Source organism: Mesoplodon bidens (genome assembly GCF_964165515.1).
Source record: "Mesoplodon bidens genome assembly, chromosome: 9".
In the NCBI taxonomy this organism is placed as follows: domain Eukaryota; kingdom Metazoa; phylum Chordata; class Mammalia; order Artiodactyla; family Ziphiidae; genus Mesoplodon; species Mesoplodon bidens.
The window spans coordinates 16,782,998-16,806,822 of NC_138166.1; the positions used below are offsets into that span (position 1 = coordinate 16,782,998).

The following is a 23,825-nucleotide window of genomic DNA, read 5'->3' on the forward strand; positions in this document are numbered from 1 at the left end:
CGCGGCCGAGGTCGCTCTCCCCCACCCCCGGGGGCACTTGGAGGACTCCGGACTCCCCCGCAGGTCAGCGTCCGGCGCATCTGGTGTTTTTGCTGCCGAGGCTAGGAAGACGAGCACGATCGGGAGCTCCTCCGCCCGAATTCCTTGCTTCCCTCGGGCCCGGAGGCCGCTGCGTACCCCACTGTGATCTGGAATCCAGGGACCCGAGTCCCGACCCGGATTATCGTGGCGCGTCTCCCGGCCGGCCCTGGTGCTCGGTGTCCCTCCGCCACCGCCGCCGCCGTTCCCGTTTCCGGCGGGGGAGATGGCCAGAATCTGACCCGGGAGGAGGCCGCACCCGCGCCGCGCTCTGCGGCGGGCTCTAGGCGATGCCGAGCAGCTCGGACACGGCGCTGGGGGGAGGCGGGGGCTTGAGCTGGGCGGAGAAGAAGTTGGAGGAACGCCGCAAGCGGAGGCGATTCCTGTCCCCTCAGCAGCCGCCGCTGCTGTTGCCGCTCCTGCAGCCGCAGCTCCTGCAACCGCCGCCGCCCCCGCCGCCTCTGCTCTTCCTGGCTGCTCCCGGCACGGCCGCCGCCGCAGCCGCCGCCGCCGCGGCCTCCTCCTCTTGCTTCAGCCCGGGCCCCCCTCTGGAGGTCAAGCGGCTGGCGAGAGGCAAGAGGCGCGCAGGAGGGCGGCAGAAGCGGCGCCGCGGGCCCCGCGCCGGGCAGGAGGCGGAGAAGCGTCGGGTCTTCTCGCTGCCCCAGCCGCAGCAGGACGGCGGTGGCGGTGCTAGTAGCGGCGGGGGTGTGACCCCGCTGGTGGAGTACGAGGATGTAAGCTCCCAGTCCGAGCAGGGGCTGCTGCTGGGGGGGGCCAGCGCGGCAACGGCGGCGACGGCTGCCGGGGGAACGGGAGGCAGCGGCGGGAGTCCGGCCTCCTCCTCCGGCACCCAGCGGCGCGGGGAGGGGTCGGAGCGCAGGCCCCGCCGGGACCGCCGCAGCAGCAGCGGCCGCAGCAAGGACCGCCACCGCGAGCACCGGCGGCGGGACGGGCAGCGCGGCGGCGGCGGCGGCGGCGGCGGCGGCGAGGCCTCCAAGTCCCGCAGCCGCCACGGCCACGGCGGCGAGGAGCGGGCCGAGGCCGCCAAAAGCGGGAGCAGCAGCAGCAGCGGCGGCCGCCGGAAAAGCGCCTCGGCTACGTCCAGCAGCAGTAGCAGCCGCAAGGACCGAGACCCGAAGGCCCACCGGAGCCGGACTAAGTCGTCCAAGGAGCCGCCGTCGGCCTACAAGGAGCCGCCCAAGGCCTACCGGGAGGACAAGACCGAGCCCAAGGCCTACAGGCGGCGGCAGCGGTCCCTGAGCCCGCTGGGAGGCCGGGACGACAGCCCGGTGTCCCACAGGGCCTCGCAGAGCCTGAGGAGCCGCAAGTCCCCCAGCCCGGCGGGAGGCGGCAGCAGCCCCTACTCGCGGCGTCTTGCCCGCTCCCCGAGCCCCTACAGCCGCCGCCGCTCCCCCAGCTACAGCCGGCACAGCTCCTACGAGCGGGGTGGCGACGTGTCCCCCAGCCCATACAGCAGCAGCAGCTGGCGCCGCTCCCGGAGCCCCTACAGCCCTGTGATCAGGTGAGTCCGGCGTCCCGGCGTCTGTCTCGGGCTGGGCCGGCCAGAGCCCCGGAGGCAGGGCAAGAGGCGATGGGGCGCTGCAGCATTCCAGTTGGCCGGCGAGGCGAGAAAACCGCACCTGGCACGGGGCTTCCGGTGGGGAGGGGCGTTTTCGCGCGCCCCGAGCACCTTGTGGGGGCTTCGGAGGGGACAAAGCAACAGGTCCGGCAGAGTTTCTCCTCGCTCTGGCGGGGAAGGGTTCTGGGGAAGGGTTCACCGTTTTAAACGTTGCGTTAATCCATTTAAACGGGTTTCTCTAAACTGCTCTTTGCTTTTCCAGCGCAGTTGCTTTGGGTCAGCCTGGAGGGTGATTTGTCACAGTTTTGAAAGCCCTCCGAACAGGTTTCGTTGCTGGAGACTTAGGAGTGGATTGCAGTTTAGGGAGTAAGCATTTGTAAAGGAGAATCGGCGCCAGGTGCTGATGTCAGAGTTAGATGTGGGTTGCAAATGTTTCATATGATTAGTATAGCGGTGGGAAAAGCAGCCTTTCTGTCAAGTTCATTCTTTCAATATGTGAAAAAGCTTACGGTTCTTAATTCGTAAGATAAGGAAGATACTCATTTTATGGTATTCTTGTGTGGAATAGTTTTTTTTTTTTTACCTGATCTTCCAAAGTCATGATTTTAAAAAGTAGAAAAAAATGATGAGATTGTGGTTTCTGTGTTGGTTTGTGGTGACACCCAGTTGCTAATAACGTAATATAAACATAAGCTAGTTGGTGTAATCCAGTGTAGCCACCGAGTGAATGGCTTAGTACTGGACGTTTCTTAAACTATCACACTATCTGCTAGTACTTTAAATTACTGTTTACACTTACTTTAAAGTTAACTAGACCTTTAAGTGTCAGGATCTTTGTTCAGATATCTTTGAAAGGTATACTTTAATCTAGTGAAATTGGAGTAAATCTTTAATACAGCTGTTAATGCCTTGCCTGTTATATAATGCTGTTCTCCAAAAACGGTGTGTGCATTGATATATATTTATCTGTTAAGCAAAATGAATTAAAAGTAACTTCTGAGGATATTACAGGTTCTTAAATTCTTTTAGATGTCTAGAAATTCTAGGCCTTATAGTTTAGGGTATTACGAATTGTTTGCATCCGTTGTTTTTTCCTATTGGTTTTACTTTTCAGTAATGCCCAGCAGCTGCTGAGTACCTCTAAGCACGGTTATGTTGAATCTCAATACAACATGTGTACCAGTAAAATTAGATCTCTTTGAAGCATCAGCCTAGTAAGTGTAAAGATGTGATGCGAGTGGAGATCCGTGTGTGTTTGTCTTTAAACCAAACCAGCTGTATAAATCTCTTCATTCTTGCAGGGTTCAAGCACACTTTCAATGCTAGTTGATGCCTTAAGCAAAGACTATCAACATTGAAAACTCATTTCACCATATCTAGCTTCTGTGTCTTGTACGAGTTTATATTTTACTTAATTAAAATAAGTTTGCCAAAAGGCTTGCATTTTTTGCAGATGAATTTGTTTTTGACGGAGTAGGTCAAAGTTTCAGTGCTTTAGATAGCAATTTTAAGTGTATGATGCAATTTTAGGAATGGATTTTGTGTTTATCAGGCCTTTTAGTTGCTGGATACTTCAGTGAGGTCCTTTATTATCTGATAGTGCTGTGTATTTTATATTTATTTCAGAGCAGTGGTATGTGCATTTGGGATTATTTGTATTTAGCAAATATTTATTGAGCACGTATTATATGCCAGATACTGTTTTAAGGACTGGAATATAGCAATGAAGAGAGACAAGGTCCTTGCCCTCATGAGGCTTGCGTTCTAGAGGACCATTCGTTACTGAATCTTTTCCTGGTGTCTGTATTGACCACCAGTGTTTCTAAGTGGTTGGATTTGGAAGAAGCTTTAGAATATTTTGGCCAACATTCCTGACATCCAGCCTTTTGGTTGTGTGCCTGTATACATCTAGAGGTGGGAAGATGTTACTTTGAGACAGCTTATTCCATTAGAATTCCATGTATTCTGGTTTGCCCAGTGTCTTAGCAACACCCTTGGAGACTCAGTTTCCTAAACTGTAACAGCGAAATACTTTTTTTTTTTTGGATTATTCCAAAGATTAAATGAAAATTTGTGTTTTATGTACACTTAAAATTGGTGAATTTTGCTGTACTTAAATTACATCTCAATAAAGCTGATTTTTTTTTAAAGGGAAAAAAAGAAGATTTGTGTTGTATTCCTAGTGCTCAATGTAGTATCTGGCACAAGTAGACTCAGTAATTGTTGAATGGGTGAAGGAAGGGATGATGGCGTTTATTGAGCATGTGAAATATTGTGGGCCTGGATATGTAAGGATTTAATAGAGACTGTGTGTTTTGCTATAGGAAATAGCAGAGTGGTCTTTTTCCAGCCCACATGGAGCTTATATATGAATGAATTGTCACTGTAGATACTTTTAAGGAATTGCATGCACATTCAAAATGGTATTGAGACCATGGAAAGAAGATTTTCTCTGTGTTAGTTCCTAGAATAAATCCTCTCTATTCTATTGACTTCTACTTCACAACCTGCTCTTTGCCACCATCTGAATCTTCAGCCCTCTGCTGCTCATGCTTTTCATCAAGTCCCTTCTTAGCTTTCCTTTTTCCCCTGTATAACCGGGTTACCGTATTTTCTTTGCTACTTGACTGTTGGGATGTGAGAAGTCATATAATTCTGCTGATTGGCCTTATAATAAATGTACAGGTGGACTGAAGAGAGGGGCTGTTCAGAACGAGAGGCAGGAGTACTGACATTCAGGTTTTACTGAATGCCAGGCATTGACAAATACTTAACATATATTCACCTCCAAAACCCATGTTGTGGTTGGAACATTCCTGTTGATAGATTGGGAAACGGAAGCTCTAAAAAGTTAAGTGATTTGTTAAGTTAAGTTAAGTGATTTAAGTTAAGTGATTTGTTCCAAGGTCAGCTTGGATTCAAACCCTGGGCTGATTCTGAAGTACAAGCTCTTGATATTGTGCTGTATTGAACCTCACATGGGGTTCAGGGGAGCTGACCACCTCACTTAATGATCTGTTTTGCTAAAATTCACCCCGTTTGGATATTTATGCGTTAATTTCTGTTTCCTGGCCATCTTTGCAGCATTTTGAAGATGAAAAAAACCAAATTATTCTAAAGGTTCTTTCAGCTCATTTTGTCTTTTAATTTGTAGGTTTTATGAATAGGAGGCTAAAAACATTTTTTTTTTTTCTTTGTGGTTCGCGGGCCTCTCACTGTTGTGGCTTCTCCCATTGCGGAGCACAGACTCCGGACGCGCAGGCTTAGCGGCCATGGCTCACGGGCCCAGCCGCTCTGCGGCACGTGGGATCTTCCTGGACCGGGGCACGAACCCGTGTCCCCTGCATTGGCAAGCGGACTCTCAACCACTGCGCCACCAGGGAAGCCCCTGAAAACATTTTTTGAAGACACTAATAATAGTTATTGAGGGTTGTTTTGCAATGGGATGTCTTGGTCTGAAGTCACTCAAGTCAGACCAGTTACAATCAGTACAATAAATTGTTATATATAATTGATTTCTCTCTCTGAACCTGTGGAAGTTCTCTTCTACCAAGAAGCAGCAGAAACCTCTGTAATGGAATAATATTGAGACCCTGAGAATCTAAAAATGGGCATACCCTAGATGGAAATTTAAATGAATTTATTAGTATTCACTTGCATATGATACGCGGTATCTCTTGTTGTGGATTATTTAGTGTTTTGTCCTAAAAACTAGTGCTCAAAAATATATGAAATGAAGACATTCCAGAATTTTAAAAAAGCTATTACTCATAAAATACTGATTTGATATGTACTTACTGGAAATAAGTCATGAATATCCCTAGATGAATTGAATTCTTAAAATGCTTTACAAAAGTGTTAAAAATACAGGATAGTTGGATAAATGCAGAGACACTCAGAAGGAATGGGAATTTAAATGAACTGTCTTAAGTCTCCCAACTGTAATTCTCTCATTCCCAAGATGGGCTTGTGTTTTGCTGCTTCTCTGACCCAACCTTGCCTGACATGTACATCTACTCGTTCTCTATCACATTTTTGTTCTAACACTAATATTTATTCCATTTCCAGTCCCTTAGTTCAGGCCCTCATTTGTAATCAGACTTCCTGTTATTCTTTTCTTCTCAATTCATTCTTCATTCAGGAGAGTTTGCTGAAAATTTTGTTTAGATTGTATCACTTCCATTAATTAAGTTCACATTTTCTAATGCATTGTCAGGTAATGCCTTTTATATCTGGTCCCATTGTATCAGAGTTCTGTTTTTAGAGGCACTTTTATTTCTCTACATTTTTCCTTTTGCTGTCCTTTTAGCTGGAAATGCCTTTTTTCCTCTTCTCTGCCTCCAGCTTTGCGTTCAAAACCCAGCTCAAATTCCACCATCTTGAGACCTTTACTCCATTCATCCAGAAAAAGTTAATTCCTTTTCTTATATTCCTATGGCACTTTGGTTTATCTTTGCTGTAGAGCTTTTAAAAGTTTGTGTTTTCCCTACGAGATTGTAAGCTCCTAGAGGACAGATTCCAAAGTGTATTTATTAGTGGTTGAATTAATTTGAGTATTTTTGTCTGCAGATTAATGCAAACCAGCTTTTGCATAAATGCCAGTTGTATCTCTAAATTTAGTTGCTGTTTTGGTTTACGTATACTCTAGGATGGGGGAACTAATTGTTTTGATTTATAAGGAGAAAATTTAAGAACCTCCCCCTTCTAGCTCATGCTTTACTGGAATGAGTCAAGGATGCTGGGAGTCATTTTTAGTGTGAACAGGATAAATTCAGGGACTTCCCTGGCAGTCCAGTGGTTAAGACTCTGCATTTCCAATGCAGGGGGCACAGGTTCCATCCCTGGTCCGGGAAGTAAGATCCCACATGCTGCCTGCCCAGCGCTGCCAAAAAAAAAAAAAAAAAAGAATAAATTCAGACTTAGTATTTATATTTGTACTCTGTTGTATGATCAAGATAAATGATCTGTTTTTCTTGGTGAAAATTTTCTGAGTAGACTGTATGTCAAGCTTTTATTTCCTGACTCTGAAAAATTAATAGCTATTTTTGAGAAACCAGCGGAAAATTAATGTTGCTTAATATTCATATTTATGGTCATTTAAATCTTTTCTCTTATTCTGTATGTTTTCTATGAATATCACTTAAGTGTTTGTTGTTATTTTTGTTTTCGGTTGGCTTTGTTTCATATGTAGATATCTGTAAACTTTAAAGTGGGTGTTGGAAGCAAAAGTATTATGAAAAGTATTACTTATTCGCAGTGATTTTGTTCCTTGAATTTCTGCACATGCAAATTATGGTAGAATCTAGTGTTCTTAATATATTTGGAAAATAAATGTAGGTTAGAGGATTAAAGTCTAGGTTAAAAATTGGAATTTGCATAAAATGGAAATGAAAAAGGTGCTGAGAGGAACTGAAAACGAAAGTAGTTAATGGGCTGCATGCCCATTTTCTGTTTCTTTTCCGTTTTTTGCATTTTCAGTTGCATAGGGATACTTTCACTGAAGTATTTTATTGACACTTCAAACTTAATTTATCCACCATTAAATTAATTATTTCACTTCTCTTGGAGTCATTTCTTTTTCTGATATTGCTCTTCATTATTTTTCACATAGCTACAAAGAATAATAGAGGCTCATGATAGAAATTTTGTTAGTGCAGAAAAGTATGAGATTAAAAGTCCCTTTGAATCCAGCTACCTGAGATGATCATCCCCGTGACATTTTGATGAACATTCTTCTAGACTTCTATGTGTATATGCATAAGGACATAAGATTTTACATAACATACTACAATGCTATTTTGTACCCTGTACTCCATAGTATATTCTTTATATTGGCTCCTAGTATTCTGTTGTATGGATATACCATAACTTCTTCGGCGAAGTCCATTTTGCTAGATTCTTATTTTTTTATTTTTTTCTATGTTTATAAATCTGTCGCAGAATTTTTGTGTGCATTTGCCCATTATCTCCTCTAGATTGGATTTCCTAGGTATAAAATTGCTGGGGTCAAAAATGGTTTACAGGTTTATAGTTCTGATACACTGTCATATTGCCCTTTTAGAAGGGTTTTACTAATTTATATTTCCCAACAGTGTGAGAATGCCTGTTTCTTCAGTCCCATGATCACTTGGAGTTGTCAGATGTCCTGTTATATTTTTTCATTTGTGTTTCTTTAATATCTAATAAGGCTGCCGTTCTTTTCATCTGTATGTTGGATGTTCTCATTTCTTGATTCATTATTTGATGTTTTTCTAATTTGTAAGAGCTCTTTGTATTAGGTATTAAGTGTTTTTTGTGGTATTAGTATTTTTGTGAGTCTTTTAACCTTGTTTGTGTAACGTCTAGTTTTAAGAACTTTTTGATTTGTGTGTGCGTGCACACGTGTTTTAAGTGGCAGTAGTTTCTCCAAAGCATCCAGTGCCAAAACCTTAGTTAACCTTAGTAAAACCTTCTTAGTAACCTTAGGAAAAGGTTAGTACCTTTACCTTAGTAAAACCTTCTCTTAGTAAAACCTTCTTAGTAAAACCTTCTCTCCTCTCCCTCCTGAGTTCTCCTGAATTGCTTGTTCTAATTTGTCCTTCTGTAATGGTCTTTGGTCTACTCTTTTTTAAAAAAAATTAATTATTTTTGGCTGCGTTGGGTTTTCATTGCTGTGCGCAGGCCTTCTCTAGTTGCAGCGAGCAGGGGCTACTCTTTGTTGCGGTGCGTGGGCTTCTCATTGCGGTGGCTTCTCTTATTGCAGAGCACGGGCTCTAGGCACGTGGGCTTCAGTAGTTGTGGCATGTGGGCTCAGTAGTTGTGGCTCACAGGCTCTAGAGTGCAGGCTCAGTAGTTGTGCACGGGCTTAGTTGCTCCATGGCATGTGAATCTTCCTGGACCAGGGCTTGAACCTGTGTCCCCTACATTGACAGGTGGATTCTTAACCACTGTGCCACCAGGGAAGCCCTTTTATTTTGTTCGAAACTCTTATTTAGTTCGAAACTCTGTAGCTTACATCCTTATTGTTGATTCTGATTGCATTTGGGCTTTTCCTCTTTGAGCCCTTCCTGTTTTCTGCATTCAAATTAATCTCAAAATACCACTTTGATTCTGTCATTTTTTTGTAAAACATTTTTACAGAGGCATATTCTTGAACTGGGCATTTAAGATTTTCCACCATAGACTGACCCAAAATAACCTTATTTCTCACTGTTTGTGTTGATGACAATGCAAACTGGACTCCTTACCATTTTAAAAACATGGAGTTGTAAGCCCCCTGTACGTTAGTTTATGCCCTACCCTCAATTGGCCAATCCTACTTGTCCATTTTTTCAACCGTAGTTCATGTGTCATCTTATCTATGAAGTCTTCATTAATCTCATCCCAAAGTGATTTCTCTTAATGCTTATTGCCCTGAGATCACTTTTATGAATACTTATTATATCCAGGGTTGGATTAATTAGAGTTCTCCACCCCCACCCCTGTATATTGGACGTTTCATTCATTCATTTTAAAAACTAGTTTTATTGAGGTATAACTTTACATATAGTACAGTTCACCAGTTTTAAGTGTACAATTAAATGGGTTTGATGAATCACCACAGTCATGATAACTGGAACATTTCTATTGCCCCAAAAGTTCCCTGTGCCTCTTTGCAGTCCGTCCCCTACTCTTACCTGTGGTCCTTGGCAACCACCTATTTACTTTCTGTCACATTAGTCTTACCTTTCTTGATGTCATATAAATGCAATTATATGGTATGTAATCTTTGTTGTCTGCCTTTCGCTTAGCCCACTTTTGAGATTCACTGATGATGTTGCATGTTCGAGTAGTTTGTTCCTTTTTATTGCTGAGTCATATTCCATTTATGAATATACTGCAATTTGCTTATCCTGTTACCCAGTTGATAAACAATTGAGTTGTTTCCAGTTTTGAGATGTTATGAACAAAGCTGCTGTGAACATTTGAATATAGATCTTTTGCTCTTATTATTTGTGAGCAAATTAGGGGTGGGACTACTGTGTTGTATGGTTAAGTGAATGTTTGACTTTATAAGAAAATGCCAGCCTGTTTTCTAAAATGGCTGTACCATTTTGCGTTCTAGTCAGCCGTGTATGAGCATTCCAGTTGCTTCACATTCTCACTGAGACTTCAGTTTTTGTCAGTCTTTGACTTTAGCTGTTCTAGTAGAGGTATAGTGGTATATCATTGTGGTTTTATTTGCAATTCCCTAATGACTAATAATGTTGAGCATCTTTCTGTATGCTTATTTGCTCTTCATGTCTTTTGAAAAGTGTCTTAAAATGTTTTGTCCATATTCTTTATGAATTGGGTTGTTTGTCTCATTGAGTTCTGTAGATATTCTGGATACAAACTCTTTATCAGATACATGTTTTGCAAAGGTGAGCCACCGGCACACCTTTCCTTAAGAGTAATTTCAAAAGCAGAAGTTTTAAATTTTCATGAAATCTCATTTGGCAATTTTTTCTTTTATGATTTGTGTTCTTTGTCATCGCCTGTGCCCTCAAACTTTGCCTAACTCATGTTCACAGGTGTTTTTCTCCTTGGATTTTTTTTTAACTTTTTTTTTTTTTTTTAATTGAAGTATAGTTGATTTACAGTGTTGTGTTTCTGGTGTACAGTGAAGTGATTCAGTAACTTATATATACTTTTTCATTATAGGTTATTATGAGATATTGAAAATAGTTCCCTGTGCTTATACATCCTTGGTTTTGTAATATACATCTTTAATTTATCACAGTCTACCTTCATGTATAATATAACATTACAAGAACATACCTCCATTTTCTTCTTCTTGTCTTTTGTACTGTTCTTGTCATGTTTTATTTCTACATATGTATAACTTATGTATGTTATGTGTAGACATGAAATATAAAATGAGAAAAGTATTTACCTACTTTTATACATACCTTTTCAAACATTTCTCTTTCCTTTGTGTAGATCCAATTTTTTTTTTTTTTTTTTTTTTGTGGTACGCGAGCCTCTCACTGTTGTGGCCTCTCTCGTTGCGGAGCACAGGCTCCGGACGCGCAGGCTCAGCGGCCATGGCTCACGGGCCCAGCCGCTCCGCGGCATGTGGGATCCTCCCGGACCGGGACACGAACCCGTGTCCCCTGCATCGGCAGGTGGACTCTCAACCACTGCGCCACCAGGGAAGCCCCCAAACTTTAACGTAATATTTTTCTCTGGCCAGAGGGATGGCTTTGAACATTTCTTTTAGCAGGTCTGCTGTTTTGTCTGTCTGAAGAAGTCTCCATTGTGAAAGATATTTTTGCTAGGTATGGAATTCTGTATATATGTATTTTTCCCCCTGGGTACTTTGACTTATTTCACTCCTGGTTTGCGTAGTTTGATGAGAGTTTCTGTCATAATTTGTTTTTGTTTCAGCCACTGGATTTTTAAAAACATTTGTTTTTATTTATTTATTTATTATTTTTGGCTGTTTTGGGTCTTCGTCGCTGTGCGTGGGCTTTCTCTAGTTGTGGCGAGCGGAGGCTACTCTTCGTTGTGGTTCGCGGGCTCTAGAGCACGCGGGCTTCAGTAGATGTGGTGCATGGGCTTCGTTGCTCCATGGCATGTGGGATCTTCCTGGACCAGGGCTTGAACCCGTCTCCCCTGAATTGGCAGGCAGATTCTTAACCACTGTGCCACCGGGGAAGCCCCAGCCACTGGATTTTAAGTTCCATGAGTTTTCTTTTTTAATCTTAGTGTCTCTTAAGCACCTGCCACCTGTTGTATCTATAGGTGATAGATACCTGACAAATAATATTAAATTGATTTGGATAATAAAATATCAGTACCTCAGAATTTAAACAATTTCACAGGGATTGCATTGAATCTGGAGATTAATTTGAGAGTATTCCTATCTTAATAATGTTCTCATCTTATACATGAAAATGGAATGTCTTTCCATTTATTTAGATTTTCCTTAATCTTTTCAATTTTTAAAAAGTGTTTCAGGGTACAGTCCTTGAACTACTTTTTAAAATTCCTAGGTATTTTTTAAGGCTATTATAATGGGTATTTTTGTAATTTAATTTTGAGTGTCCATTGCTAGTGTATAGAACTGCAATAAATTTTGCTATTACCAGGGTCTAATATTGGCCTATGAATAAATTCATGATGACTAGAGTTAGACTAATCAAAAGTATGTGCCTTCGTGCAAATCAAGTATTAAGCCCTTCCTGTGCTATTCTCACCATCTTTCCTTTTTCTCTCTTCAAAAACACGTGTCAAGGGCTTCCCTGGTGGCACAGTGGTTGAGAGTCCTCCTGCCGATGCAGGGGACACGGGTTCGTGCCCCAGTCCGGGAAGATCCCACATGCTGCGGAGCAGCTAGGCCCATGACCCTTGGCCGCTGAGCCTGCGTGTCCGGAGCCTGTGCTCGGCAACGGGAGAGGCCACAGCAGTGAGAGGCCTGTGTACCGCAAAAAAAAAAAACCCCAAAAAAACACGTCTCAAGACATGATTCAGTGAAACATGAAGACAGGGTTATGCTCAGTGGATTAGAACTTGTTTGCCGGAGCAAATCTGCAGAAAGTCAGCCATCTGTCTTTTTTTTTTTTTTTTTAACTTTCAGTGTTCCATTAGGAACATAAAGGAAAGGAAATACACTTTTAGAATAAACACGAAACATTTCAGTGTTACGTTATTTACTTTTTCTAGTTTTTGAAATAACTGTACAATTTACTTTTATTTTAAATAGTACAATCAGTGGTCTTTAGTGTATACAGAGTTGTGCAACCATTGCCACTAATTTTAGAACATTTTATCAAACCTGAAAGAAACTCCGTGGTAGTCACTCTGCATTCCCACCTCCCCAAGTCTCTGACAACCGCCAATCTACTTTCTTGTTTCTATGGTCTTGCCTTTTCTGGACATTTCGTATAAATGGAATCATACAGTTTATGGTTTTCTGTGCCTGGCTTTTTTCATTAAACTTAATGTTTCTAAGGTTCATATATGTTGTAGCATGTATCAGTACTTCATTCCATTTTTAGCAAAGTAGTGTTCCATTATATGGATATACCATATTTTACCATCAGTTGATGGATACGTGGGTTGTTTACACTTTGGTCTGTTATGAATAATGCTCCTTTGAACACTTGTGTACAGTTTTTGCATGGAGATATGTTTTTATTTATCTTGAGTATATACTTAAGTGTGGAATTTCTGAGTCATCTGGTAAGCTTATGTTTAACATTTTAAGAAACTGCCAAACTATTTGTCAGAGTGGCAGCATCAATTTTTATATTCCAACCAGCAGTATGTTAGAGTTCCGGTTTTTCCACATCCTTGACAATAGTTGTTTTTTTTAATCATAGACATCCTTATGTGTAAAGTGCTATCTTATTGTGCTTTTGATTTCATTTCCCTAATGACTAATTTCATGTGTTTATTGGCCATTTGTATATCTTTTGGGGGGAAATGTTTATTCAAATCCTCTACCTATTTTAAAAGCTGGTTGCCTTCTTATTGTTGAATCTTAAGAGTTCTTTATATATTCTGGATCCAAGTCCCTTAATATGACTTGCAACATTTCTCCTTCTCCTAGAGAGACAAACTCTTGTGTTTGGGAGAGTCAACTTTAATTTAGTACAAAGAAATGGAGTCTTCCACAAGTACCTTGTTGGCAACCACTTGGGCTATTGTAGCAGTATAACTTTGGACAAGTCACTTAGCTTTTGAGACATTGTTTATGGACCCAAAAGAAGAAGAAGAAAAAAGAATTCCTAGGGCAGCGGTCAACAGAACAACCAAAAGACAACTATGTGGTTGGCAGATCTTGTGCCTTGGGTTGTCTGGGTAGAGATACAGTATAAAGGAAAAAGCAAAGACTTAGAAATAATACAGATGTGAATGTAGGCGCTAACTCTGGTGCTTTTGTAGCAGAGCAATATCAAGCAAGTTATTTACTTATCCTTTTTGAGCCCTAGTCTTTCTACTTGTAAAATGGAATGAGTAATTCCTACCTAATAACGAAAACTGGAAACAACCTAAGTACTCTGAATAGGGGGGCAGATAAATAACTTATGGTAGAGATACTTGATTTGCAAATATTTTCTCCTGTTGTATCACTTTGTTGATGTCTGTTAAGTACAAAAGTTTTAAATTTTGATGAAGTCTAGTTAATTTTTCTTTTTGTTGCTGTGCTTTGGTATCATACCTAAGAAGGCTTTACCTAATTAAAAGTCACAAAGATTTGTTCTTATATTTTCTCCTAAGAGTTTTATAGTTTTAGTTCTTACATCTTGATCTTCGATTTATTTTTAGTTAATTTTGTGGACTCTCAGTTCTATTCCATTGATTTACATGGCCATTCTTATGCCAGTGTGACACAGTCTTGATTATTCTAACTTTGCAGTAATTTTTGAAATCAGGAAGTATGAACCTTCCAAATTTTCTCTTTTAGATTGCTTTGACTTTGTGTTTTTTGTCTTTTTTTTGTGGGGCAGGGGAGGGTGGTGGGGATATCCTTTGCACTTCCACACAAATTTTAGGATCAGCTTGCCAATTTGTGCAAAAAAGGCAGTTAAGGATTTTCATAGGGATTGCATTGAATCTAGAGATCAGTTTGGGAGTATTACCATCTTAATAATTTAAGTCATCTAATACCTGAACATGGAATGTCTTTCTGTTTATTTAGATTTTCTTTAGTATTTTCAATGGTGTTTTTAAGTATTTTCAATGGTGTTTTTTGTTGTAGCTACAATCCTTGCACTTCTTTTGTTAAATTTATTCTTAGGTATTCTATTTAAGGCTATTGCAATGGGAATTATTATTGTAAGTTAAATTTTTGGGGGTAAATTAAAAAAAATTGTATTGCAGTATAGTTGATTTACAATGTGTTAATTTCTGCTGTACAGCAGTTACTTAGTTATAGATATATATATATTCTTTTCCATATTCTTTTCTATTATGGTTTATCATAGGATATTGAATTAGTAGTTCCCTGTGCAATACAGTAGGACCTTGTTTTGTAAGTAAATTTTGATTGTCCATTGCTACTGTGTAGAACTACAGTAGTGTTTTTTTTTTTTTTTTTTTTGGCTGCTCCGCGCATCTTTCAGGATCTTAGTTCCCTGACCAGGGATTGAACCCCGGGCCCTGGCAGTGAAAGTGCTGAGTCCTAACCACTGGACTGCTAGGGAATTCCCTACAGAGGATTTTTCTATATTGATCATGTATCCTGCCATCTTGCTGACTTATTAGTTCTAATAGTTTTTTAGTGAATTCCTTAGGATATTCTATATACAAGATATGTTATCTGCAAATAGAGAATGTTTTATTTCTTTATTTTCCCCTGGTCTAGTTCTTTTTCTTGCCTAATTATAACAGCTAGAATTTCAAGTTCAGTGTTGATTAGAAGAGGTGAAATTGGACTACCTTGCCTTGTTCCTGATTAGGTATGGAAAACATTTAGTCTTTCTCCACAAAATGATTTTAGTTGTGAATTTTTCATAAATGCCTTTGTTTTATTTTTTGATTAAAGTTGTTTCCCTCAGAGTCTAATTTTTGGTGTCAGAAAAATTCCAGATGCTTTGGTTGTCCTTTATACACAAGCCTGTGTAATTATCCACTATTGGCTTATGGTGTCCTTTATACACAAGCCTGTGTAATTATCCACTATTGTCCTATGGGCTAGGAAAAGAGGAAGTCTCCTGTTTTGTAGTATGTGCGTAGTGATTGGCCACATCAGTTTCCTCATAGACTATGCTGGAAGAAACATATGAAATATGTTTCATTATGGAAAATATATGCATTAATATTGATAGTGTTTCCTTTAGTGTTACTTAAGCATACATGATTTTCTAAATTTAATTCTTTGGAGTTAAGCAGTTGGTGTACTGGAGTAAATAAATTGATACAACTTTTTTCACTTTTATTAAAGAAAGTAATATTGTAAAATACCATACATTCTGGTTTGTAGTGATTTCTGGTAGTGTTCATCTTTAAAGTTTTCTGTTGGTGTTTATCCTTAAATTTTTCTGCATTTTTCAGTTTTATACAATGAAATTGTGTGACTTTTTTTAACCTATACTCTTTTTATATTTAAAACATATGAAAGCTTGAAAACTGTACAAAGGTGTAGCAAGATGTGAAAGCTACCCTTTATGCCCTTTTCATTCCCATTTCCTTCCAAATATATAACCTTTTAAATAGATTGGTATACATCCTTTTTCTGCATATATACTTACATACAAACATATATACACATAAACATTAAGAATGTTATTATGCCATAAGTGTTGTTTTTTACTTTTTTTTTTTAACAGTATGATTTGAAGATCTTTCCAAACGGCTACATGGAATTCCATAATGAAATCTATCAGGCTTTATTTAACCATCAGCTGTTGGGCACTAAGCTTTTTTTTGTTTTTTTCTTATATTACAAACAGTCCTTTAAGGGATATCTGAGTGATAAGTTTTGACACATTTGGAAGTGTTTTTGTAGGATATGTTCTTATAAATGAAGTTGCAGATCAAAAGCATTTGATAGGTACTACCGAATTGCCTTTTTTAAAAAGGCTTAGTTAGCAATTTTATATTCCCTCTGATAATTTATATGAGTGACTGTTTCTCTAAATTCTGGTGAATACTTGATGTTTTCAGAATTTTTCTTTTTGCCACTGTGATGGTTATAAATTTATTACCAACATTTTATTTTGCCTTTTCTGGTTACCAGAGAGGAGACAACGTTTAAATTTCTTAAATGGCCATTTGTATTTCTTCTGTGACTGAATTATTTTTTTAATCAAGAAGACCCTCTAGTTATTAAAAAGAAGGAATAAATATAGTTTTACATTAGAAAAATTAGTTTTGCTTATTAAGTCCCTGTGGGATAATGGATGTAAAATGTTTGGTTGTCAATAAAAATAATAAATTTATCTCAATGTTTATATGAAGAAGCTAGTTAACTAAATATAATTCTGTCTCCTAAATCTTCTTAGTTTAAGTAGAATTTTATCAGTGGACCTATGCCTATTAGTTAACTAGCTGGGTATCAGTTACCCAAAGCATTCTGCTAGTATTTGCAGACTTTCAGAGAAGTAGATGACTTGTTCTTTACTTTTATTAAGCACTTCAGTAAATATCTTTTAACCTCTTATTATATGCCAGACATAGTTTTAGGCACTGGGGTTATAGTGGTAAATAAGACATTGGTGGAGAAGAGGGGTGTATATGTGCTAATTTATCTTTCTAATTTATCAACCTCACTATGAAGTTGATAATTAAATGGAGACCTAAATGACAAGCGTCAGCTATGTGATGATCTAAGCATCCCAGGAAGATAAAAAACAATGTTTTAAGGTATCAAATCAAGAAGAAGTGTGACTTTCATTTTCTTTTTTCTCATTTTTTAAAAAATTGAAGTATTTATTTACAATGCTGTGTTAGTTTCAGGTGTACAGCAAAGTGATTCTGTTACACATCTCTGTCTCTATCTCTATCTCTATATATCTGTTCTCATTCAGATTCTTTTCCATTATAGCTTATTATAAGATACTGAATATAGTTCCCTGTGTTATACAGTAGGTCCTTATTGTTTATCTGTTTTATATACAGTAGCGTGTATCTGTTAATCCCAAACTCCCAATTTATCCCTCCCCTCCCTTTCCCCTTTGGTAGTTTGCTTTCAATGTCTATGACTCTGTTTCTGTTTTGTAAATAAGTTCATTTGTATCATTTTTTTTAAGATCGCATATAAGTGATATCATATGTTTGTCTTTCTTTTTCTGACTTAACCTCACTTAGTATGATCAGCTCTAGGTCCATCCATGCTGCTGCAAATGGCCTTATTTCATTCTTTTTTATGGCTGAGTAATATTCTATTGTATATACCTCATCTTCTTTTTTTTTTTTGTGGTACACGGGCCTCTCACTGTTGTGGCCTCTCCTGTTGCGGAGCACAGGCTCCGGACACGCAGGCTCAGCGGCCATGGCTCACGGGCCCAGCTGCTCCGCAGCATGTGGGATTTTCCCGGACCGGGGCACGAACCCGTGTCCCCTGCATCGGCAGGCGGACTGTCAACCACTGCACCACCAGGGAAGCCCCTACCTCATCTTCTTTATCAGTTCATCTGTTGATGGACATTTAGGTTGCAAAGCATGACCCTTTGAAGACTCAGAAAAGAGGCTTGTGTGGCTGGAGCCTAGTGAGTGAAGGAGGGTATAATAAAGATGAGAGGCAATTTGGGTTTTGTGGATCACAAAAAAGATTTTTATTTTATTCTAAATGCATTGAGAAGCCATTGGAGGGTGTTAGGCGAAGGTGTGGTATAATCCAATTTATGTTTTTAAAAAACAAAGACATAAAATACAAGGCAGTATGTAACAAGTGTTATATGATTTCAGCAAATGAGAAGGCCCATAAAGACAGATAAGAATTAAATAAATGGAGGGGAAGGGTGTAGTATGGTGTGGTAGTAATAAATAATGCCTGGCTTTGAACTGGAAGACTTGCTCTTGAGTATTGACTCTACCTTTTCATAGCTTCTGGCCTCTAAGTAAATTTCTTGACCCTCTTTATCTTAGTTCTTCCATCTGCTTTCTCTATGCCTTGGTTGATATAAAGAGCAAGTCGAATGAAAAATGCCTATAAAAGTATTTTGTAAACTGTGGGGTTCAGTGTGGTATGCTTGTTTATTTAATAAAAGACCACCATCTGTGTGTTCTTACTTTAAGGGCTGTGGAGTGATACAAAAATGAATTAGATCTGGTGTTTGCTCCTTACAGAGGATATAGTCTAGTAGATAATGTGGTAATATCTAAAGTGCAATGTTACGAATGATAAAGATCTTAAGACGGACGCAGATAAGGTGCCATAGGGATTCAAAGAAAGGAGAGCTTGCTTTTTTCTTGGCGTTGGTGGTACGGCTTTATGAAGAAGGAAGGACTCTTGAACTAGGCCTTGAAAGGTGGATAGGACTTCAGTAGAAGATGGAGGAGAAGAAGATAATCTCAGTGGGTCAATCTGTGGGAGTAATGGTGTGGAGCATTAGGCAAATTCAGAACTTGATAAGGAAAAGTAGGTTAGGACCAGACAGATTATGCAGCACGTTAATATTAGACTACGGAAGGTGAATTCTATTCAGTAGGAATACTACCAGCAAGTATTTATTGAGCATCTGCCAGTGCCAGGTCTGTGCTAGTCAGGGCTATGAGAATTCAGTGATCTCAGTTTAGTTGGGGAAGACAGATTATTATTTTAATGAAATGTGAATGAAGTGTTGTAGGATCATAGTTCAGGAACATCTGCAGCTGCCTGGCATCATAAGGGGAGGCTTTATAGAGGTGTGGTAGACATTTGTGCTTAGCTATGAAGTATCCCTTTGCTTAGCAGATAAAATAGGGAAAGAGAGGAACATGAGAGAAACATTCTAGACCTGGCACTTTATGTGCTTTGGGATGGCTGGACAAGGTTTTATGTGCAGTGCAAGGCTATGAAGAATTTTGATAGAGGGTAACTGAAAGATTCAGGTGGCAGTAAATTGGAAAAGGTAGAGACTCGAGGTGGGGAAACTGGTAAGGAGACTATTACACTGGGCAAAGTAAAAGATGAGGTAGGACCTCATGTGAAATAGTAGCCAAGGGGATAAAGAGCCTCGAAAATTGGAGACATTGCTTGAGATGTAGAATTGACAGGAGTTGGAGATCAGTTGGATATGGGAGAAGGGAGGAAAGGGATCAGGTGGAATATAGAATGACTTCTGGATTTCTGCTACTTCAGTGGATACCATTGCCTGAGAATAGGGTATATTTAAGGAGAAAGGGGGTGGATTTGGAGAGGAAGCCTAATAGCCTCAGCTGTATTGTGTTGAAGGTGCATTTAGGATAATTGGGAGGGGTAGAGGATGACTTCGGCCGGGGGGGGTAATCAATGTTGAGGGGATAATTTAAGCCATACCTACGTATGAATTCAGTTATCATGGGGATGTGGGAGAATGGGTGTAATGAAGAAGAGGAGCCGTAAGGGGCTCTGAGAAACGGCCACAGAAGTAAAAAAACCATCAGGGAAAAACGGTCGTGGAAGTGGTTAGAAAGTGTTTTTTAGGGGTCATCATAGAGATTGATATTTTTCTTTCTTTTTCCCTTTATTTTTCCTCCAGAGGTAGGTCATTGGTCACCTCAGTAATTACAGTGAGGACATATAAGCCAGATTAGAGTGGTTTGAGGAGTATGTGGGGTGGATGAGAATTTGGCTGTAATTGGAAGGAGAGATAAAGATACAATATCAAGGTACCATTTATTGCTTGTTTTTTCTTGTCTGTTTTTAAAGATCTTAGAGTCTTGAGTTACTTATTTCCTGAGGGGAAATAGTGAATAGACAGCAAAAGGTTGAAGTCACAAGTAATGGAGTAGCCATAGAGGAGCCTAGCATAGAGCATCTCAAACTATAATGGGGATTTTGTTGAAATGCAGATTCTGAATCAGAAGATCTGGGTTGGGGCCTGAGATACAGCATTTCTCATAAACTCCCGGATGAAGCTGATGCTGCTTTGGTTTGTGGGCCAAACTCTGAAGTAAGGATCTAAAGAATATGGGATTGAAAGTATTATTACAAGAGTTAGTCTTAGATAGAAAGAGGACCATCTCTGCTCTGAGATCAGGTGGAATATAAAGTGGATGGAGATATGGATTAAGTTTGCAGGCAGGGTGGAGCAACTAAGCCCACATGCCACAACTACTGAGCCTGTGCTCTAGAGCCCGCGAGCCACAACTACTGAGCCCACGTGCCACAACTATTGAAGCCCGCATGCCTAGAGCCCATGCTCCGCAACAAGAGAAGCTACTGCAGTGAGAGACCCGCGCACCACAACGAAGAGTAGCCCCCGCTCGCCGCAGCTAGAGAAAGCCTGCGCGCATGCAGCAACAAAGACCCAATGCAGCCAAAAAAAAAAAAAAAAGTTTGCAGGCAGGAAACATGCCCGATAACCTTTGTTTTTTTCTGTTAAAAAGTGATTTTAAGAAAAGACTGGGAATGTTGTGAGCTTGAAGAAGGTGTGAAGGTTTGGAATAGTTACTAAAAAGAGAAGGAAAGTGAGTGAATTTGAGACATGTAATAATCACTGAAAAGTGAGGATTAGTGTGGTTATGGTGTCTGTAGAAATAATTGGGGCAAGGAGAGATTTGATTTAAAGAGATCAGTTATTTTTAAGATGATAAGGTAACCTAGAGGAGAGGTAATGAGGTCTGAAATAGAACAGTGGCCTTGAGAATAGAAGAGGAAGATGTGAATAATGGCCCCCTCAGAGATGTCCATGTGAACCTGTGATATGTTACTTTACTTGGCAAAAGGGACCTTTGTAGATTAAAATAGGAATCTGGAGATGGAGAGATTATCCTGGATTGTAGGTCCTATGTAAACACAAGGTCTTTGTAAAAGGAAGCAGGAAAGTCAGGGTCAGAAAAGGCCATGTGATGATAGAAGCAGAGGCAGAGGGGAAATGTGATGATGGAAGGACCATGAACCAAAGTCAGTTGATGTGGGACCATGAACCAAGGAACGGACAGTCTTTAGAAGCTGGAAAGGGCAAGGAAACAGATTTTCCCAAGAGACTGTAGAAGGAACAAAGCCCTGGTGACGTGTTGATCTTAGCCCAGTGAGACTGATTTTGGACTTCTGACTTCCAGAACTATAAGATAATACATTTGTGTTGTTTAAGCCGCTAAATCTGTGGATAATTTTTTACAGCAGGAATAGGAAACATACAGGGAATTAATGGATGTAAGGGAATGTAGAGTTAGAATCAATAAAATGAGACAGTTGATGGCATGTGGTATGGGCAGCAGAAAACTGGGAAGATTTCTAAGCTGGGTAAATGGGTAGAGGAGAGTGGTGAAATTAAAAATACAGAATGGCAGGGAGCAGATTTTAGAGGAAGGTGTTCACTTTGCATGTAAGTCTGGATTAGATACAGATTAGTTTTGAAACAAGGGGTAAATTTAAGAGGCTGCCATAGTACTGTTAAACTTAATAGAGCTGTTATAATACTAATGCATGGCAAATTTTACAGCAATATTTAGAGTTTTGACTGAGAGAGTGACTGAAAGGGATGATTGAGAGAGACCGGTTTTTGAAAAATAATACCACGTTATATTTATTTAGTGCTTGTTTTCTCTTTGGGAATCATTCCCCCCCACCCCCCAGTTTGTTGAGATATAATTGACAAATAAAATTGTAATATATTTCAGGTGTCCACAGTGATGACTTGATATATGTATACATTGTGAGAGGCTTCCCACAATCAAGTTAACACATTCATCACCTCACATATTTACCTCTTTTTTTGGGGGGAGGCAAGAATACTTAAGTTCAACTCTCTTAGAAAATTAATTCTAATTATACAACACTGTGTTGTCAGCTATAATCACCATGTTATATACATTAGGTTCTTAGACCTTATTCATCTTTTTAAAAAATATTTATTTAGTTGGTTGCACTGGGTCTAAGTTGTGGCAGGCAGGCTCCTCAGTTGCAGCTCCAGGACTCCTTAGTTGCGGCTTGCCAGCTCCTTAGTTGCAGCACGTGGGCTACTTAGTTGTGGCATTCAAACTCTTAGTTGCAGCATGCATGTGGGGATCTAGTTCGCTGCCCTGGGATTGAAGCCAGGCCCCCTGCATTGGGAGCACGGAGTCTTACCCACTGTGCCACCAGCGAAGTCCTGACCTTATTCATCTTAAAACTGAAATTTGTACCTTTTTACCAACCTGTCCCCATTTCCCCCACCCTCTAGCCCCTGGCAATCACCCTTCTCTTCTCTCTTCCTTTGAGTTTGACTTTTTTTTTTTTTTTTTTTAAGATTCCACATATAAGTGATACCATGCAGTATTTGTCTTTCCTGGCTTATTTCACGTAGCATAACACTCTCCAGGTTCATCTGTGTTGTCACAAATGGCAGGATTTCCTTCTTTTTTTAAGGCTGCATAATATTAAACACATGCCCACATTTTCTTTATCCATTCATCTGTTCATAAACACTTAGATTGTTTCCATATCTTGGCTCTTATGAATAGTACTGCAGTGAACATGGGGGTACAGGCATATCTTGTTTTATTGTGCTTCTCAGACACTGTTTTTTACAAACTGAAGGTTTGTGGCAACCCTGCATTGAACAAGTCTGTTGGTGCCATTTTCCCAACAGCATTAATTTTTAAAAGTAAGGTATGTACATTGTTTTTTTAGGCATAATGCTATTGCACACTTAATAGACTATAGTATGGTGTAAACATAGCTTTTTATGTGCTGGGAAACCAAAAAGTTTGTGTGACTTTATTGAAAATTTGCTTTATTGTGGTGGTATGCCGGTACAGATATTTCTTTGAGATAGTGATTTCATATCCTCTGGATATATGCCCAGAGGTGGATTGCCAGTAGTTCTATTTTTGACTTCTAGATTCGCTTCCACATGGTTTTCTATGGTGGCTGTGTCAATTTACATTCCTAACAACAGTGTACCAGGGTTCCCTTTTCTCTACATTCTCACCAGCATTTGTTATCTCTTGCCTTTTGATACTAAACATTCAAGCAGGTGGGTGGAGGTATCTCATTGTGGAATTGCATTTCCCTGATGATTAGTGATATTGAGCACCTTTTCAGGTACCTGTTAGCCATTTGGATGTGTTGCAAAGTCTCTTCAGGTCCTTTGCCCACTTTTTTTTTAAACAAATGTTTTTTAAAATTAACTAATTAATTAATTTTTGGCTGTGCCGCATGGTATGTGGGGTCCTAGTTCCCTGATCAGGAATTGAACCTGCACTCCCTGCATTGGAAGTGCAGAGTCTCAACCACCGGACCACCAGGGAAGTCCCCTTTGCCCACTTTTTAATTGGTTTATTTGCTTTTTTTGCTCTCTGAGTTGTATGAGTTTCTTGTATATTTTGAGATTTATTTATTTATTTATTTTTGGCTGCATTGGGTCTTAGTTGCGGCATGCGGGATCTTTGTTGCATCGCGTGGGCTTCTCACTAGTTGTGGCGTGTGGGTTTTCTCTTCTCTAGTTGTGGCACACAGGCTACAGGGCACGTGGGCTCTGTAGTTGTGGCGCGCGGGTTCCAGAGCGCGTGGGCGCTGTAGTTTGCGACACACAGGCTCTCTAGTTGAGGTGCGCGAGCTTAGTTGCCCTCCTTCATGTGGGATCCCAGCTTCCTGGCCAGGGATCAAACC

General features: G+C 40.3%; 1 protein-coding gene across 2 annotated transcripts in view; it reads left to right on the forward strand.

Annotated features, from left to right (window-relative positions):
• Nucleotides 1-272: 272 nt before the first annotated feature.
• CDK13 (cyclin dependent kinase 13) overlaps nucleotides 273-23,825 on the forward strand; it is a 112,079-nt gene continuing 88,526 nt past the window's right edge. For both annotated transcript variants that reach the window (XM_081244907.1, XM_081244908.1), the window contains exon 1: nucleotides 273-1,600. In XM_081244907.1, the coding sequence (XP_081101033.1) occupies nucleotides 369-1,600 (1,232 nt within the window). In that variant the 5' untranslated portion in view covers nucleotides 273-368. The remainder of the gene's footprint in view (nucleotides 1,601-23,825) is intronic.